Here is a 20,895-nt window from a genome sequence, read left to right as displayed (position 1 = left end):
GTGCCCCCCCTGCCATCCTGGTCATCCCCAACTGCCCCCAAGCCGGCCTAGTTGCCCATCACTGCCCCCCCTGCCAGCCTAATTGCCCCAATACCTCCCCTGCCCGCCTGGTCACCCCTAACTGCCCTCCCGCCAGCCTGGTTGCCTCTTACTGCCCCAACCAGCTAGCCTAGTCACCCCCAACTGCCCCCATCTGCTGGCCTGTTCACTCCTAACTGGCCCCCCAAGTCAGCCTGGTCACCCCCAACTGTCCCTCCTGCTGGCCTGGTTGCCCCCAACTGCCCCCCCTGCCGGCCTGGTTGCCCCATGCAGCCTGCTGTTCAGTAGTTTGGTTGTCCCTCACTATCACCCCTGCCAGCCTGGTTGCCCCACACAGCCTGCTGTTCAGTCATTTGGTCATCCCTCACTAACCCCCCTGCTGGCCTGGTCACCCCACACAGCCTGTTTGTTCAGTCGTTTGGTCATCCCTCACTTACCCCCCTGCCGGCCTGGTCGCCCCACGCAGCCTGCTGTTCAGTCGTTTTGTCGTCCCTCACTAAACCCTTGCCAGCCTGGTTGTAGGCAGCCATCTTGTGAGGGTGTGAGGGTTAATTTGCATATTACCTCTTTATTATATAGGATTATTTACAAAAGAGATTTTTTAAAGATTAGTGGGAAATATACAGTTTTGTTTAAAATATCCTGGGAAATAATTTTTTTTTATTTGACATATTCTTTATTCTTTGGTCAGGCCATGATTCTGTTCAAGGATGGTTCGATTCACAGTAGCTGTTTTACCCTTATTTTTCATCATGACCGCTGACTTTTTCTTAAGTAGTTGTTTTATTTCAAGTTTGTTGCATTGATAATAACAGAATATCAACTTACCAGTGCTTAAAGTAGAAATCCATCAATTCTTTATCCCTTTTCCCATAATTATTTCCTCCTTACATCTATTTCTTTTCTCTGAGTCTTTTCAGTTCTTAGGCTGACAATTTTTTTTCCTTCACACCCCACAACGTGCTTAGGAGAGCCTGTGGACAATTCATTAAAAATACATCTAGAACCTCACTTCTCAACACCTCAACTGCTAACCTAGTCCAAGCTATGGTTATCTCTTTCTACTGCAGTTTGACAATCTGTTTGAGGCAGCTCTGCCTCTGTATCTATTATTGTTCATAAGTTTATAATGGTCTTTATTATCCATGAATGAGTGAGATCATGTGGTATTTTTCCTTCATTGACTGGCTTATTTCACTTAGCATAATGCTCTCCAGTTCCATCCATGCCGTTTAAAATATCCTGGGAAATAATTTTTTTTAAAGGAAGAAAAAGATCGCCCAAATAGTTGGCCATACCTAAAATTCCCATCTATATATAAACATTAGTACTTCCATCACTAGTACTTCCCTCACCTCAGACACCTCACAAAAAATAAATATTTATTTCATGCATTATTGATTAGTCTATTAGAATTCCAATGTGAATATGAAAATGACAATATTTTTTAAAAGGTCTGAGCATAAAACTCATTAGTTTTAGTTCTCAAAATTAAAACTTTATTTTCTAACCTTTCTACCTCAATTCATTTTTCATAGATAATTAAGATATATGAAAACCCTTACTTTTGACTGAAAACCTTTATTTCTTAACCTTTCTAGCTTAATTTATTTTCATAGATAATTAAGATACATTTAAAACCATGACTTTTGACTGGAAACCTCCCTCTTGGATTTTTCACCACATAGGCAGAGGTCACCTACCACACTGGCCTTTCATTTATATCTGTTTTCTTCATTAAAAATTGCAAACATTTATGCTGGCAGCTAAGAAAAGTACAGAAAACTGTTTATGTAGTTAGGATGTTCTGGGAAGGCCCCAGCTACTACATGGCAGTGCTTTCCTAGTCCTTCTTTCACAATATCAAGATGTTTCCAAGTATCGTCATTTCATTGGCAAATAAACTTTTCCAACCATATCCTTTCTTTTTTTTCCCAAATCATTCAATGATTCAAGTTCACAGTAACCAAGGCATGGTGGTTTTTATGCAAAAAGTAAATTTTTACTGCAAGTCAAATTAGTTTCAGAAATGTCTTTTTTCATGTGCAAATTAGGTGACTTGATCTTGTTCTGTTAAACTTGTTTCTATGAAAATGTACCACTTTCATAATGATTACCTTAAGATGGATATTATATGATGTAGAGGCCCAGTGCACGAAATTCGTGCATGGAGGGGGTTGTTCCCTCAGCCCAGCCTGCACCCTCTCCAATCAGGGACCCCTCGGGGGATGTCCGGCAGCCAGTTAGGGATCTGGGACCACTGGCTCCTAACCACTCCCCTCCCTGCCTGCCTGTCTGATCGCCCCTAACTTCTCTACCTGCCTTCCTGATTGTCCCTAACTGCCTCTGCCTGCCTGATAGCCCCTAACTGCCCTCCCCTGCTGGCCTGATCTCGCTCCCAACTGCCCTCCCCTACAGGCCTGATCTCTCCCCCAACTGCCCTCCTCTGCCGGCCAAATTGGCTCTGATTGGTCAGTTTCTATGCCAGTCAGCATCTCTCGGCCTATCAACGGGGCCTGATCAGAAAGGCGGGGCTGATCAGCAGCCCTGTTGGAGGCCTGGAGAGAAATGGAGACACGGCTGTTGGCCAGGCTGGGAGAGAAAGAGAGGCAAGTTCTGATCAACAGCTGCTACAGAGGCTACGGATCAGACCCTGCCTCTCTCTCTGCAGGCCTCTCTCCAGGCCTGATCTGCAGCCCCCTTGGCAGTCAGTGCTGGGTGGGGGTGCCCGCAGTGGTGCAGTCAGTGCTGGGTCACCACAGCAACCTAGCACTGACTTCTAGTCTGGTTGAGTCTTTGGTCATAATCAGTCGTTATGACCCTGGCTGTTTATTATATAGATTTAAAAGAAAAGAATGGGGGGAGGTTAGAAAATGGTGGAGGAGTAATGAAAGCTATACTGACACTCTCCCAGGACCAAACTGGAAATACAACTAAAATACTGGAAAGTCAACTAAAGATTAGCTGGAGAGAACCCTGATAACCAAGGATGGAAGATAGGGAGAGAACTATGCAGCTATAAAAAAGAAGGATCTCTTAGCCTTTGAGACAGGATGGAGAGTGTCATGCTAAGTGAAATAAGCCAGTCAGAGAAAGACAAGTATCACATGATCGTACTCATATGTGGAATCTAATGAACAAAATAAACTGGTGAACAAAATAGATCCAGAGACATAGAAACATGAAACAGATTAGAAGCATGAAACAGATTGTGGAATCTCAGAGGGAAGGTGGGAGAGGGTGGGCGGGATGAGATGAACCAAAGAACTTGTATGCATATATGCATAACCCATGGACACAGTCAATAGAGTGGTGAAGTTCCTGGGCAGAGGGTGGGTGCAGGCTAGAAGAGATCAATGGAGGGAAAAAGGAGACACATGTAATACTTTCAACAATATAGATTAAAAAAAGAGAAAAGTTTGGGCATTTCATCTTCCTTATGGCTGAGTAGGATTCCATTGTAGATAGGGACCACATCTTTAGCCAATCATCTATTGAAGGGCACTTTTGCTATTAGCACCATGAATAATGTTGCAATGAACACAATATATCTTTGCAAATGTATGTTTTTGAGTTTTTTGGGCAGATACCCAGAAGAGAAATTGCTGGGTCATATGGTAACTAACTCTATTCTTTTTTTTAATATATATATTTTTTATTGATTTCAGAGAGGGAGAGATAGAAACATCAATGATAAGAGAGAATCATTGATCGGTTGCCTCCTGTATGCCCCACACTGGGGATTGAGCCCACAATCCAGGCATGTGCCCATGATTGGAATCGAACCTGGGACCCTTCATTTCTCAGCCCGATGCTCTATCCACTGAGCCAAGTCAGCCAAACCAAGGCACTAACTTTATTCTTAATTTTTTGAAGAGCCTCCATACTGTTTTCCATAGTGACTACTAGTTTACATTCCCATCAGCAGTGAACAAGGCTTTCTTTTTCTCCACATCCTCCCCAGCACTTGTTATTTGTTGCTTTGTTGATAAGAGCCATTCTAACAGGTGTGGGGTGGTATCTCATGTAGTTTTGATTTGCATTTCCCCAATATCTAGTGAAGTTGAATATCATCTTTGCATTCATCTGTTTGTCATTTATATGTCTTCTTGGAAGAAGTGTTCTCTACTCATTTTTTAATTGTATTGTTTGGTGTTGAGTTGTATGAATTCTTTATATGTTTTGGATATTAACCCCTTGTTGGAGCTGTTGTTTGCAAATATCTTTTCCCATTCGTATTAAAATAAAGACCTTAGGAACAGGTGAGATCTTGCTCCTTGACATATGTCATCAGTTTGGCTCATAAACTCTTATAAAAGTTGTCTTTAAAAAAGCATCTTCAAAAAAAAGAAAAGCAGGCTGAAATAGCCTCAATAAAATAATCAAACAACTTTTTATTTTAACATGTAAATGTACTCATGCTTTATTGTTTAGCAGAGAAGAATATGTTACAGAATACTATGTACATGAATCCACTTTGGTTTAAAAATATTCAAAGTAACTGTTAAAATACATAATTTTTAAATTCATTTCTTAAGTGTTGGAGCTATGGGTAATTTTCCTCTGTATCTGTTGGAATTAGGTATTTTTTCTACAGTGAATATATGCCATTTGTTAATAAAGATGTTTTGAAATAGGACATACATAAAATCAGTACTTTTATAATGTTATAGAAAAAACAGTTACAGGAATGGTGACTCAGGTTAACTGTGAATTTGAAGAAATTGTTTCAAGTTCAAACCCAAACTCCTAAATTGAGGTCAAGGAAGCCATATTACACACTCAGAAGGACTACACTGAAGTCTTTACCCCTGTTAGCGGTTTAGAAAAATGTCCAGCACTTCAAGCACAGAACAAAGATAAAACATTTATTTCCATTGTTATAAAATGTCTTACTAATATACAGATTTATCCCAGTGAATTTTGTTTTATTAGATTTAAGTTTTTATTTTATTAAAGATATCCACCTGCAAAATTATAATTCTAAACTTTTCCACATTAGGCAAATATTTTCTCCTTTATATTAATCACCTTATTGTAAGTTAGGTTTTTTGAGTTTAATTGTGTTGGGCCTCAAAATAGCATCAGAGATTTGATCACAGCATATCCACAACATTCTGCTATAATAATATTAGCATCTGGGTAGAGATCTGATGACACAGCAATCTGGTGTAACATTAAATTAGTAGATTATTAAGTGATGTTTATATTTCATTTTTTAAAATATTCTAAAGATTTTCAATGTCATCACATATGTGAAACCATAATTCAAAGTAGAGATGGAAAAATTTCAGTATTAGGTCAGGAAATTTGCCCAGTTTGTACAAATTTACCAAAAGTAACAACTAAAAGTATATTTCATCCAAAATATATCCCAAATCTTTCATTCTACTAAAGGGTTCTGAATTCTTCCAACCTTATAAAAACTTTCTGAGAGCTACTTTTCTTGTATGTGTAACAGACTATTCCCTTTTTTTGTTGTTGCTTTCTCTTTTATTATTATTATTTTTTAATCTTTATTGTTGAGATTATTACAAATGTCCCTATTTTTCCCCCCATTTCCCCCCTTCACCTGGTTCCCTCCCAGCCCCAGGTCTTCGCCACGATGTTATCTGTGTCCATAGGTAATGCATATCTATACTAATAAAAGCCTAGGTGGTCCTCGCGTCCTCATGTGACGCCCTCACATCATCACAAGATGGCCAACAGGGGAGGGCAGTTGTGGGTGATTGGGCTGGCAGGGGAGGGCAGTTGGGGGCGACCAAGCCTGCGGGGGAGGGCAATTGGGGGCCATCAGGCTGGCAGGAGAGGGCAGTTGGGGTCCATCAGACCAGCAGGGGAGGGCAGTTGGGGATGAGATAAGGCCAGCAGGGGAAGGCTGTTGGGGGCAACCAGGCCTGCAGGGGAGGGCAGTTGGGGGTAATCATGCTGCAGGGGAGGGCAGCTGAGGGCAACCAGGCCTGCTGGGGAGGGCAATTGGGGGACATCAGGCTGGCAGGGGAGGGCAGTTGGGGTCCATCAGACTGGCAGGGGAGGGAGCAGTTACGGGGCAATCAGGCTGGCAGGCAGAAGTGGTTAGGGGCAATCAGGCAGGCAGGCAGGCGAGCGGTTAGGAGCCAGCAGTCCTGGATTGTGAGAAGGATGTCTGACTGCCGGTTTAGGCCCAAAACTGGCAGTCAGATATCCCCCAAGGGGTCCCAGATTGGAGAGGGTGCAGACCGGGCTGAGGGACCCCTGCCCCCGTGCACGAATTTCATGCACTGGGCCTCTAGTATGCATAGAAGATCTTTGTTTAATCTCTTCCTGCCCCCCCCACCATCCCTCTGATAATCTTCAGTCTGTTCCATTTCCATGCCTCTGATTCTATTTTATTCACTAGATAATTCTGTTCATTAGATTTCTTATTTGTTTATTTTGATTTTTAGATTCAATTGTTGATAGTGTGTTTATTATTGCCTTTTTATTGTTTATATTTTTTATCTTTTTCTTTTTCTTCTTCTTCCTCTTGTTAAAGAATACACTTCAACATTTCATGTAATACTGGTTTGGTGGTGAGGAACTCCTTTAGCCTTTTTTGTCTGTGAAGCTCTTTATCTGACCTTCCATTCTAAATGATAGCTTTGCTGGTTGTAGAATATTCTTGGTTGTAGGTTCTTGCTATTCATCACTTTGAATATTTCTTGCCACTCCCTCTGGCCTGCATAGTTTCTGTTGAGAAATCAGCTGACAGTCGTATGGGCATTCCCCTGTAGATAACTAACTGCTTTTCAGATTCTCTTTGTCTTTAGCTTTTGGCATTTCAATTATGATGGATCTTGGTGTGGGCCTCTTTGGGTTCCTCTTATTTTGGACTCTCTGTGCTTCCTGGACTTGTAAGTCTATTTCTTTCACCAGGTAGGGGAGGTTTTCTGTCATTATTTCTTCAAATAGGTTTTCAGTATATTGATCTCTCTCTTCTTCTGGCACCTCCACAATGCGAAGGTTGGCACACTTAAAGTTGTCCCAGAGTCTCCTTATACTATCTTCATATTTTTGGATTCCTTTTTCCTTTTGATCTTCTGGTTGGGTGTTTTTTGCTTCCTCATATTTCAAATTGTTGATGTGATGCTCACAATCCTTTATTCTAATATTGATTCCCTCTATATTATTCTTTATGTCTGTCAGTGTATGCTTAACTTCTGACTGGTCCTTTCCCCCCCTTTTTTTTCTTTTTCTTTTGGAGGTTTCTAGAAGATTCATGAGTAACCTTATAACCGTGGTTTTGAACTCTATATCCAGTAGTTTGCTTTCTTCCATTTCTTTCATTTGTGACATGTTTCTTCATCTTCCCATTTTGGCTCCTTCCCTGTGTTTGTTTCTATGTAGTGGGTAGAGCTGCTATGTCCCCTTGAGTTTTTGGGTGGCCTTGTGTAGTAGGTGTTCTATAGGGCCCAGTGGCTCAGCCTCCCCAGTCACCTGAGCTGGGAGCTCTAGATGCACCACTTTGTGGACTGTGAGCACTGTTTCGTTTTAGTTGAGACTTGATTGCTGTTGGTGTCACTGGGAGGCCAATTGGCTGTGACCACAGTGGGAAAGCTGCTGTTCAGGAGACACCCCTATGGAGCAGGACTTGCTTCAGTGGGGCTTTGGTGCTCACTGAGTCTGCCCCTTGAGTGTGTCACTTATGGATGTGTAGAGTTGTAATCTGGTATGGTCTGACACAGACCACTGGGTACACTGGCTCTTGGGTCTCCAGAGAGGTGCAAAGTCAGCCACTGCCTGGGGCCACCCAGCAGGTGTTAGAGAGATATTCAGATTCCTCCTCTTTGTATCGGGTTTGGAAGTGCCCAGATGAGGTCCAGCTATGAAGTAAGGCCAGCTGGTGCTGGTGTCGGGTCTTGGGCCCTTTATTGATAGGTTTAGGGCTCCCTGACCCAGCTGCCACTTGTTTGAAAGATTTTAGCCTAAGCAAGGACAGGCTATTTCATATGTAAAAGCTGCTGCACACAGCTTAGTTGGGGTTGAAAATTGGACGAGGTGGGGTCTTAGGGAATCATCAGGGCAGAGCAAACAGAAATGGTTGCCAGTCAGCCCTGTGACCCAGGAGGTCTCAGCAAAGGAACAATGATCCCTGTGAGCATTCCATCTGAGAGAAAGCTGCCCCCACGTTCCTGCCCTGATGCCCGACAATTCAGTTCCTCCTCATACATGTCTGTGTTCCTCAGAGCCTTGCCCTGATGCTAGAGCTCAGAGGGAGCAGGACCTTATAAGTTCAGTTCATGGTACTGGCCTTTTAACATGTTAAGTGCCCAGACTGTTTTGTCTTCCAGATGGAAAGTATAGTGTCAGTCACCGGTGACTGACTGGACACCTAATGTGTTAAGAGGAACAGCTAGGTCTCCAGCAACCTCTGTGTCACTGAGCCCCAATCCACACTGGTTTTTACAGCCCATAGTTCTTAATCCACATAGGGACCACTTTTCCCAGCTCTGGGACCCTGCGTTGGGGGTATGGTGTGGGGCTGGGACCCCTTGCCCCTCCAAGCAGCCTCCACAGAGATGATCTCCCTCCCAATTAAAAAAGCAGCACATGTGGGTGCCATACCAGCCCATTCCATGCCTCTGCACCTCCTACCAGCCAGCTTTCCAGTGGCTCTGGATGATGGTTGTTCTGTATTTTAGTTATAATTCTGATGTGGTTGTGGGAGGCAATGAGTACAGGCGTTTAACCATGCCACCAACTTCTGTGAATCTCCAACATTTGGTGTTTTTTTTTAAGCATCATGATATAGTACTAACAATAAATTTGCTTTAAGAATAAAAAGTAATGCTTTAAACCATAAATCATAGTTTCCACCTGAAAACTGATTTATATTAGATTTTATCTAGACAAGTATGAAAATTAAATACAATATAGAAACATACAGTGTGTCCCAAAGAAATGTATACACATGTTGAAGAATTATTAATTCCAGTGGATTTAATCTAAAAAGAAAGAAACATCATTTTTTGGGACACCCTATGTTTCAAATAAAATGCTAATTAAAAATCACAAAATGGATGAGAGAAGGTGAAGGGATTAGTCAAAGAATATATATGCTTAATCCATAGTCACAGACAACAGTATGGTGATGGCCAGAGGGAAGGAGGGTTGGGTGGAGGTAGGCAAAGGGGGGGGGGTCAATGGGGACATCTGTAGTAGTATCAACAATACAAATAAAGTTTAAAAAACACACAAAATTGTTAATAAACCACTATGAAAACAAATGAAAAATATTAATGCTCATGGATGTATACTGAAGGGACATAAAACTGAAAGCAGTTATGAATGAAAACAATATGGGAGGTTAGTGGGGCTGTCAGTTATTTTAAAAATTATTTTTTTAAAATATATTTTTATTTATTTCAGAGAGGAAAGGAGAGGGAGAGATAAAAGCAACAATGATGAAAGAGAATTATTGATTGCCGCCTCCTGCATGCCTCCCACTGGGGATCAAGCCCGCAACCCAGGCATGTGCCCTGACCGGGAATCGAACCATGACTTCCTGATTCATAGGTCAACGTTCAACCACTGAGCCACACTAGCTGAGCTAAAAATTATTTTAAAATTGTTCTTCCTAATAATAGCATGACATTTAGAGAAAGTAACTAAGTAAGAAATTAACTGCCCTAGCTGGTTTGGATAGAATGTCAGCCCTCGAACTGAAGGGTCCCGGGTTTGATTCTGGTCAAGGGCATGTACCTCGGTTGCAGGCTGGATCTCTGGCCATGGTCGGGGCATGTGCAGGAGGTAACCAATTGATGCATCTCTCTCACATTGATGCTTATCTCTGTCTCTTCCCCTCCCTTCTACTCTCTCTAAAAATCTATGGAAAAATATCCTCAGGTGAGGATTAACAACAACAACGAAAAAGAAATTAACTCATTTTTATATACTTTGGTCTATAAACACACTACAAACAATTTATCATTTACAGTTTATATGTCTACAGTAGTCGTCCCCTACCCATGGTTTAACTTTCTGGGGTTTCAGTTACTCTGGTCAACCTTGATCTGAAATATTAAAAGAATCATTCCAGAAATAAATAACTCATAAGTTTTAAATTGCACATTGTTCTGAGTAGCATAATGAAATATGCCATCTGGCTTGCTCCTGCCTAGGACGTGAATCATCCCTTTGTCCAGGTATGAAACCTGTATACATTCCACACCTGTTTAGTCACTTAACAATGACCCTCAAATGCAAGAGGAGTGATGCTGGTAATTTGCATGCGACCATGAGAAGCTGGAAGTGCTTATTTAAGTGAAAGGTGTGTATGTGCAGGAAAAACACACAGTATATATAGGGTTTGGTACTATTCACTGTTTCAGACATCCACTGAACAAATGGCCTAGATTTTATTGAATTCAATGTTATGGCACAAAACCCACTGAAATTATATTGATCCCTCAATCAATAAAATAATAACTAAAATTAACTTATATAACTCATATAAAAATGTTTCACTTTTTTATGGTTGTTATATCTAAAGATTAATCTACTTTCTTTCACTGTTAGCCTGTACACAGGGAAAAGCATGATATATTCATGTACCTATATTTAACTTTAACATAATATTATTAAGTATTAGCATTAATTGAATGCTTTTTATATAGTCTTTTCTCAAAATTTTATATTATACCAAATAATAAAAGAAAACTTCATTTTTTGATGCCAAATAAAATCACCAGAAAATAGACTAGCTTGGATCATGTCAGAGAAAATATAACAGGATCATCATACTGATTAAAATGTCAGAAACAGAGAGGAACCAAGATGGCAGCATAGGTAAATGCCAGTACCACCACCTCCCACAACCACATCAAAATTACAACTAAAATAAAGAACAACTATCATTCAGAACTGCCTGAAAGCTGACTGAATGTAAGTCCTACAACTAGAGAAATAAAGAAGAAACCACATCAAGACTGGTAGGAGGGCGGAGGCATGAAACAGGCTGGTCTGAAACCCAGGTGTGACTTTTTTTTTTAATTGGGAGGGATATCTTGGCTGCAGAGGCCGTGTGAGGAGCAAGGGGTCCCAACCCCACACCAGACCCCAGCTGAGGGTTCCAGAGATGATAAGAAAAGTCCCCATAACTCTGGGCTGTAAAAACCAGCAGGGATTGTGGCTGAGTGGCATGGAGGCTGCTGAAGACCCAGGTGTTCTTCTTAAAGGGCCAACATACAAACTCACTTGGACTCGATTCCTCTAAGCTCCAGCACCGGGTGGCTTTGGGGGACACAGGTACATATGTGGAGGAACTGGATTATCTGGCATTGCAGCAGGAATTCCAGGGGAGTTTTCTTGCAGACAGGGGTGTTCACAGGGTTCCTGTGCTGGGACCTCCCCATCACAGAGCTGACTGGCAGCCATCTCTGAGTTCCTATAATCCTGTCTCAAGTGTTTGCTCTGCCATGGTGATTCCCTGAGACTCTGCCCATCTAATTTGCAGCCCCACCCAAACTATTTGCAGCAGCTTTTCCATTTGAAGAGTCTGTCTTGGCACTGGCTTTAGACTTTGCTAAAATTTCTTAAATAAGCAGCAGGTGGCATCAGCATACCCCAAACCTATTAATAACATACCCAAGACCTGACACTAACCCCAGACTGCCATGCTTCACAGCTTAGCCTTACCAGGGCACTTCACAAGGCCAATACAAGGAATATCCATCTGCAGACCTCTCTGTAGCTCCTGCCTGGTGGTTTCAGGCAGTGGATGACTTTGCACCTCCTGGGAGGCCACAGAGCCAGTGAATAGAGTGGCCAGCTTCAGACCATACCAAATTATAACCCTAACCATCCACAAGTGACACACTCAAGGGGCAGATTCAGTGAGCATCAAAACCCCACTGAAGCAAGCCTTAATCCTAATACATAGGGGTGTCTCCTGCACAGCTACTCTTCCACTGCAGACACAGCTGGTCCTCACAGCCAAATGGTCTGAAGGTCAATTCTTCCCAATGATGCCAATAACAATCAAGGTTCAACTACAACATTGTGCACACAGCGGCACATCTTGAGTGCTCAGCTCAGGTGACTGGGGCCCTACAGGACACCTACTACACAAGGGAACTCTACCAATTCCAGGAGATACAGCAGCTCTACCCAATACATAGAAACAAACACAAGGAAGCAGCCAAAATGGGGAGACAAAGAAGCATGTCACAAACGAAAGAAATGGAAGAAAACAAACTATTGGATACAGAGTTCAAAACCATGGTTATGAGGTTACTCAAGGATCTTCATGAGACTTTCAAGGATCTTAGAGAGAATGTCAAAGACATGAAAAAGGACCAGTCATAAATTAAGCATACACTAACGGAAATAAAGAATAACTTACAGGGACTCAACAGTAGAGTAGAGGATTCTGGGAATCAAATAAATGATTTGGAATATTAGGAGGCAAAAAAAAACACCCAATCAGAAAAAAAAGAGCCCTGACTGATTTGGCTCAGTGGATAGAGCGTCGGCCTACCGACTCAAGGGTCCCAGGTTCGATTCTGGTCAAGGGCATGTACCTTGGTTGTGGGCACATACCCAGTGGGGAGTGTGCAGGAGGCGGCTGATCGATGTTTCTCTCTCATCGATGTTTCTAACTCTCTATCCTTCTCCCTTCCTCTCTGTAAAAAATCAATAACATATATTTAAAAAAAAAGAAAAGAAAAAGAAAAAAAGAATAAAAATATATGAACACAGTGTAAGGAGCCTCTGGGACAACTTCAAGTGTACCAACATTTGCATTATGGGGGTACCAGAAGAAGAAAAGGGAGAGCAAGATTATGGAATACCTATTTGAAGAAATAATGACAGAAAACTACCCCTACATGGTGAAAGAAATATACTTACAAGTCCAGGAAGCTCAGAGAGTCCCAAACAAGATGAGCCCAAAGAGCCCACATCAAGACACATCAAAATTAAATGCCAATGGTTAAAGACAAAGAGAATCTTAAAAGCAGCAAGAGGAAAGCAGTTAGTTACCTACAAGGGAGTGCCCATAGGACTGTCATCTGATTTATCAACAGAAATTTTGCAAGCCAGAAGCGAGTGACAAGAAATATTCAAACTGATGAATAGCAAGGACCTAAAATCAAGATTATTCTACTCAGCAAAGCTATCATTTAGAATTGAAGGTCAGATAAAGAGCTTCACAGATAATAAAAAGCTAAAGCAGTTCATCACCACCAAACTAGTATTACATAAAATGTTGAAGGGTATTCTTTAAGAAGAGGAAGAAGAAGAAAAAAATGATATAAAATATGAATATTCAAATGGCAATAAACACATATATATCAACAATTGAATCTATAAATCAAAATAAATGAACAAGAAATCTAATGAACAAAATAAAATAGAATAAAATAGAATCAGAGGCATGGAAACATGGAATAGACTGGTAAATTTCAGAAGGAAGGGGGGTAGACTAGAAGAAGCAGAGGACCAAATTAGCAAATTAGAAGACAGGAAAGCAAAACACAAACAAACTGAACTGTAATTGGAAAAAAAAATTAAAAGACAGGAGGAGAGCCTAAGGGAGCATTGAGACATGAAACAAAGCAACATATGAATAATAGGGGTGACAGAACGACAGGAAGAAGAACAATGGTTAGAAAACCAATTTGAAGAAATAATGTCAGAAAACTTCCCTGATGTGGGGAAGAAAAAAGTCACACAAGCACAGAGAGTACCAAACAATATGAACCCCAAAATAACCACACCAAGACACGTCATAATTACATTGGCAAATGTTCAGGACAAAGAGAGAATCGTAAAGGCTGCAAGAGAGAGACAGAAAGTTACATACAAGGGATCTCCCATTAGATTATCAAATGATTTATCAACAGAAACACATCAGGCCAGAAAAGAATAGAAGGAAATTTACAAAGTGATGCAAAGCAAGGAATGAATCCAAGAATACTCTATCCAACAAGGTTATCATTCAAAATTGAAGGGGAAATAAGGAGCTCCACATACAAAAAAAGGCTAATGGAGTTTATTACAACCAAGCCAGCAATTCAAGAAATGCTAAAAGGATTGGTATAAAAAGAAGAAATAAAACGGGAAAAAGAAACAGACACAAAAATAAAAATGGCTACAAACAAGTACTTATCGATAATAACTTTAAACATAAACTGAGTAAATGCTCAAATCAAAAGACATCAAGTGACTGAATGGATAAAAAAAAAACATGACCCATATATATGCTGTCTACAAGAGACACACCTTAGAACATGAGACTCACACAGACAGAAAGTGAAGGTATGGAAAAATATCTTTCAGGCAAATGGAAATGGAAAAAAAGCTGGGGTAGCAATATTTATATCTGATAAAATACACCTCAAAGTGAAGGCCATAACAAGAGATAAGGAAGGCCACTTCATAATACTAAAGGGATTGATACAATAAGAGGATATAACCCTGATAAACATATATACACCCAATGCAGGAGTACCCAAATACATAAAAACAAACAAACAAACAAAAAAACAACTCCTGGAAGACATCAAGGGAGAGATTGACAACAATACAATCATAGTAGGGAACTTTAATACCCCACTGAAATCACTGGATAAATTCTCTAGACAAAAAATCAGCAAAGAAACAGCCATTCTAAATGTATCACTAGATCAGATGGACTTAATTGACATCTTCAGAACATTTCACCCCAAAGCCACGGAATATATGTTCTTCTCAAGTGCACATGGGACATTTTCAAAAATAGACCACATATTGGGTCACAAGCAAAGTCTCTCCAAATTTAAGAAGATTGAAATCATATCAAGCATCTTCTCAGACCACAATGGCATAATATTAGAAATCAACTACAATAAAAACAATCACAAAAATTCAAACACTTGGAAGCTGAATAGCATGCTATTAAACAATTATTGGGTTATCAAGGAGATCAAAGAAGAAATTAAAAACTTCCTGGAAATGAATGACAATGAAAACACCAAATCCAAAGTTTATGGGACACAATGAAAGCAGTCCTGAGTGGGAAGCTAATAGCTCTACAGGCCTACCTTAAAAAAAAACAACAAGAAAAAATGGTAGTAAATCATCTAACTCTACCACTTAAAGAATTAGAAAGAGAACAACATGAAAAGCCCAGAGTGAGCAGTTGGAAGGAGATAATAAAGATTAGAGCAGAAATAAATGACATAGAACAACAACAACAACAACAAAGATCAATGAAACCAAGAGCTGTTTCTTTGAAAGGATAAACAAGACTGATGAACCTCTAGCCAGGCTCACCAAGAAGAAAAGAGAGAGGACCCAAATAAACAAAATCAGAAATGAAAGAGGTGAAATAACAACAGACACCACAGAAATACAAAGGATTGTTAAAACTAGTATGAACAACTCTAGTCCAACAAAATAGAAAACCTGGAGGAAATGGACATATTCCTAGAAAAATACAATCTTCCAAAACTCAATCAGGAAGAATCTAAAAATATCAATAGGCTGATAACTATGGAAGAAATTGAAGCAGTCATCAAAAAGCTTCTAGCAAACAAAAGCCCAGGGCCAGACAGCTTCATAGGGAAGTTTGACCAAAAATTAAAGGAAGAACTAAAACCTATACTCCTCAGACTACTAAAAAAAATTCAAGAGGAAAGAACACTTCCCAGCTCATTCTATGAAGACAGCAATACCCTATTACCAAAACTAGATAAAGACAACACAATGAAAGAGAATTGCAGGCCAATATCCCTCATGAACATAGATGCCAAAATCCTCAACACAGTTCCAGCAAATCAGATCCAGTATTACATCAAAAAGATGACCTAGTAGGATTTATCCCGGGGAAGCAAAAATAGTACATTATCCACAAATCAATAAACGTGAAACATCACATAAACAAATTGAGAGATAAAAATCACATAGTCATAGCAATTGATGCAGAAAAAGCATCTGACAAAATCCAACACCCTTTCTTGATAAAGACTCTCAGCAAGGTGGGAAGAGAAGGATCATATCTCAACATAATAAAAGCCATATATGACAAAACTACAGCCAACATCATACTCAATGGGCAAAAACTAAAAGCACTTCCCCTAAGAACAGGAACAAGACAGGGATGCCCACTCTCACCCCTCCTGTTCGACATAGTACTAGAAGTACTAACCATTGTGATCAGACAAGAAAAAGAAATAAAAGGCATCCAAATTGGAAAAGAAGAAGTAAAACTGTCCTTATTGGCAGATGACATGATACTGTACATAGAAAACCCTAAAGACTCCATCAAAAAATTATTAGACTTAATAAATGAATTCGGTAATGTAGCAAGATACTAAATTAATGCCAAGAAATCTATGGCATTTCTGTACACCAATAGTGAACTTACCATCGCATGTACGAAAGACTTACAGAAAGAAAAAAAAAACATGAAAATTTTGTGAAGTTCAAAGTAATTCAGTATGGCAGGAGCTGAGAAAAAGAATGATTGTTTATGAAAAATGTGTGTGTGAATATATATTGTGCTGGGAGTTGGGTATGGGATAGTAGATGAGTGATCACTAAACAGGAGCAAAGTTTTAAAAGAGCCTTATGAGATAAGTTGAGAATTAGGAACTTTACCTAAATCCATGGAGGGTGCTGCACAGGTGAGTAAAGTGATTGGCTTCTACTTCAGCCAAAAACTCGTGTTCTACCAGTGGTCGGCAAACTCATTAGTCAACAGAGCCAAATATCAATAGCACAACGATTGAAATTTCTTTTGAGAGCCAAATTTTTTAAACTTAAACTATATAAGTAGGTACATTGTTATTAACTTAATTAGGGTACTCCTAAGGCTTAGGAAGAGCCACACTCAAGGGGTCAAAGATCCGCATGTGGCTCGCGAGCCGCAGTTTGCCGACCATGGTTAGGCTACTACTGTACTGGTGGGTGATAGTTACTGGTGGGAGGTTGCAGGTGGACTGAACTAAGGAAGTTGCCATTGGCACTAAGAAAATTAGATCAACCACCATACATAGCAGTTAGAAAGAATAGCACTTGGATTGGGAGAGGGAAGCAACTACCACTAAAATAAAACCCAGGTTCTGGTTAACCAATTGGATGGAAGAGGAGGCAGAGCTTAAGGTGCTGAGCTCTGGGTCTCATATGACACACAAGGAAATCTACCAACTGGGTATTCAGACCTGGAGTTCAGGAAAGATACCAGGAGTTAGTGGCAGGATCTGCAAATCATCAGCCTTGAGAGAAGATTTGCTGATGTGGGAGTGAAGCAAATTACCCAAAAATGTGTGCAGAAGAGAAAAGGAAGATGTCTCAGATAGATACTGTGGAACTCTTAACTAAAACAGTATAGGCAGAGGACCATTCACCCAAACCCATCGCCCTCCACATAAAAAAGAAAATATTTTAAAAATATATAGTAAAGCAAGAAAAGAGAAAGATTGAAGAGGAAAAACTAGAAAATTAGTAGACAGATCAGCAGAGCATCATGGAAACAAAGGGAAAGAATATTTCAAGTAGGACCAAATGAGATAAACACTGTCGAAAGCTATCTTTGGGTGAATTAAAAATGAGGGCTGACAAGTGTTTTCTATTCATCAAGGATATAACAACCCACAGGACCTGGAGGCTCATTTCCTGGTGGGTGGGAAGGTGCATGGTAGCTGTGAGTTGTCTCCACTTTAAAGAAGCAGCCTGGTTGTGATGTGGAGGAGAAAAGATAGGAAGGCTGGAAGGCAATGTGGATTGAGGGGGATATTATAGTTTGTGTTGGCTCAGTTTTGTTTTGTTTAGAGGATGGGAAATATTTGAGGGTCTTTAAAATGCTAATAAGAAGGATAATGCACCTGGGGAAATTGATACATGATAGAGCAGGGGTCCTCAAACTACGGCCCGCAGGCCACATGCAAATACAAATATTGTATTCCCGTTTTGTTTTTTTACTTCAAAATAAGATATGTGCAGTGTGCATAGGAATTTGTTCATAAGTTTTTTTTTTTTTAAACTATAGTCCGGCCCTCCAACGGTCTGAGGGACAGTGAACTGGCCCCCTGTTTAAAAAGTTTGAGGACCCCTGCGATAGAGAAAGGAGAACACATGGGAAAGCCAGCTTTATAGGAGAACTGGAACAGGACAGAAAGCAAGGCAGAAAGATTAACTAGGAGAGAAGGGGAGTCTACTTCCATTTTGATGTTGGAAACACTGCCAAAGTGGGTTTTCCCTTGAATTTCTTCCTATGCATATAGCTTTTACTGGAATTCTGACTACTCACTTTTCTGAAACAGCACACATTTCCCCATCTTGGTCTTCCCACAAAGCAAATCTATTTGTAATCTCTTTTCATATACTTATGAGTAAACCAGCCAACTCAGTATCTCAGAACATGGTTTTAAGCGCGCGCACACACACACACACACACACACACAATCATGTTCCATTTTAACTGGATACCAGCAATATGAACTTTACCAACTAACCTATACATTTGCAGTCAATTACATTTTCAGCAAGCTCAATTATATACACTTGAAAAGCATCCAAAATTTCATTAGTCAAGTTGTGTTTGTCAACTATAACCCATGTTGAAAATAAGTACAAAAGGAAGCATTCTGGGCATGTAATTACACCTCAATCTTAGCAGAGTTGTTACTTTAAAAAATGGTGACACAGGTGAAACAAATGATCCCTTAACAACCTCAATTATTCCTATTAAGAGAGGATACCCTATATCAGTGTTTCTCAACCTTGGCTGCACATTAGAATCACCTGGGAATCTTTTTAAAATCCTGATTTCTGGGCTTCATCCTCCGGAAATTCTGTTTCTTTGTTACTAATATTGTGGCCCCACCCCATAACAAAGAAACAGAATTTCCAGAGGATGAGGCCCAGAAATCAGGATTTTAAAAAGATTCCCAGGTGATTCTAATGTGCAGCCAAGGTTGAGAACCACTGCCCTATATGAAGGAAACATGGCTCACTCTCCAGTTAGCTGTTATTATTAAACACTAAAGTGAAATGTGTTTTAAATAGCATAAAAAATTATCACTCTGCTGAGAAAAAGTCATCAGCTAATCTAGATGAAATCAGACAATATACTGTGTAAAAGATAAAGCCATTAAATTGTTGGCACCAAAATAAAGCCTCTTAAAGATATTAAAAAAAGAAGCTGTTCTACATATTGCTCCATAGTCTATCTCCAAAAAATAAGAAAATAGGGAAAAGTCACTGTGACTCACCTTGGTGGGTCCATTTCCATTAATTGCCACTGGTAATGTTTCATAAAATACATTCTTAGCTCTGGCTTTGCCATTTTCAAATTTCAGAACAACTTCATCTGAGTTAAAAAGAAAAACAGGTTTTAGTAATTTAAAATGTGCATGTATATTCATATATACATATGTGTGTATATATATATACACATATATATTTTTTCTTATTGTTATAAATTTGCTCATGCATGCTATCATGTGCTACTACACTTGTAGTAACTTGGCCTACTCCAAGTCAACAGATACCCAAATGACAAAGAATGAGATTCTGAGTACCTCACATACTCCAACCTGGCACCAGCAGACTGAGGTGCTGAGCCACTGAAGTGTCTGGTGGAAGGAAAGCATCTTTGCAATCCTGCCTCCGCCTCCTGATAGTAATGTGATCTTAGAAGAGTTAAATTATTGTCACAATTTATTCATCTGTAAAATGGGATCCTTGCCTGCCTTTCAAGGTTATTATAAAGGTAATAACAATATATGTAAGGCAAATAGAACACTGACTGGCACAATAAGCAAGGTTTCTACACTTGGCCATGACTGATAGTATTTCCAGTTCTTGAAAATCAGGTTTACTGTGGAAAGCATTATGGAGTTACCTCAAAAAATTAAAATTGCAACTGCCTTATGACCCAGCAATTCCACGTCTGGGAATAAATTCAAAGAAACCCAAAACACCAATTTGAAAGAATATATGCACCCCTATGTTCACTGCAGAGTTCAAGAGTCAAGATTTGGAAGCAGCCTAAGTGTCCATCAATGGATGAGTGGATAAAAAACCTCTGGTATATTTATACCATGGAATACTATGTGGCTGTAGAAAAGAAGGATCTCTTACCCTTTGAGACAGCATGGAGGGACTTGGAGAGTACCATGCTAAGTGAAATAAGCCAGTCAGAAAAAGGCAAGTACCATATGATTTCATTCATACGTGGAATCTAATGAACAAAATGAGCTAAATAAGCAAAATAGAGACAAACTCGTAGATAGAGAGCAAGCTGACAGCTGTCTGAGGTGTAGGCGGGGTGGAAAGATTGAACAAATAAAAGACAAAAAAGAGAGAGAAAAAAACTCACAGACATGAAGAACAGTGTGGTGATTACCGGACAGGGGGGAGGTGGAGGAGGGTAAAGAGGGGATAAATGGTGATGGAAAGAGACTTGACTTGGGGGGCAGGGGGAGCAGTGAACACACAATGCAGTATACAGATGATGTGTCATAGAATTATGCACCTGAACCTATATAATTTGTTAATCAGTGTCATCCCAATAAATTCAACACAAAGGAAAAGAAAAAGTCAGGCTTAATGTAATTCCAGTAATATACAAGTCATATGGGAGCAGAGAGGTATTTTTATTTGTTTTCAGATTCCTTCCCTCACTTCCTGAGCACTCCAAACTAAATTCTTTCCATTCTGAGAAACCTGTTACTCTATGTACTGCCTTGAAGAATCATATTGAATTGCAAAGTATTTTTAAATTTTAAGTATAATTTATTAATGAATTAATGTATGTTGATATTTAATGTATTGATTAATTAATTTTAATGCATTAATGTATTTCATCAAGATATATGTCTATTTAGGAAAGCACACCACACACACACACTC

The 20,895-nt window shown here is 39.9% G+C and overlaps 1 protein-coding gene across 3 annotated transcripts in view; it reads right to left on the bottom strand.

The window, feature by feature from the left end:
* Positions 1-20,895, bottom strand: part of PLOD2 (procollagen-lysine, 2-oxoglutarate 5-dioxygenase 2) — a 268,114-nt gene that overhangs the window by 81,038 nt on the left and 166,181 nt on the right. For all 3 annotated transcript variants that reach the window (XM_005872258.2, XM_005872259.2, XM_005872261.2), the window contains one exon: positions 19,254-19,351. In XM_005872258.2, the coding sequence (XP_005872320.1) occupies positions 19,254-19,351 (98 nt within the window). The remainder of the gene's footprint in view (positions 1-19,253; positions 19,352-20,895) is intronic.

Source organism: Myotis brandtii, unplaced genomic scaffold, assembly GCF_000412655.1.
Source record: "Myotis brandtii unplaced genomic scaffold, ASM41265v1 scaffold373, whole genome shotgun sequence".
Classification (NCBI taxonomy): domain Eukaryota; kingdom Metazoa; phylum Chordata; class Mammalia; order Chiroptera; family Vespertilionidae; genus Myotis; species Myotis brandtii.
Note: the sequence above shows the minus strand (reverse complement) of the source record. Positions and strands in the feature narration are given on the sequence as shown.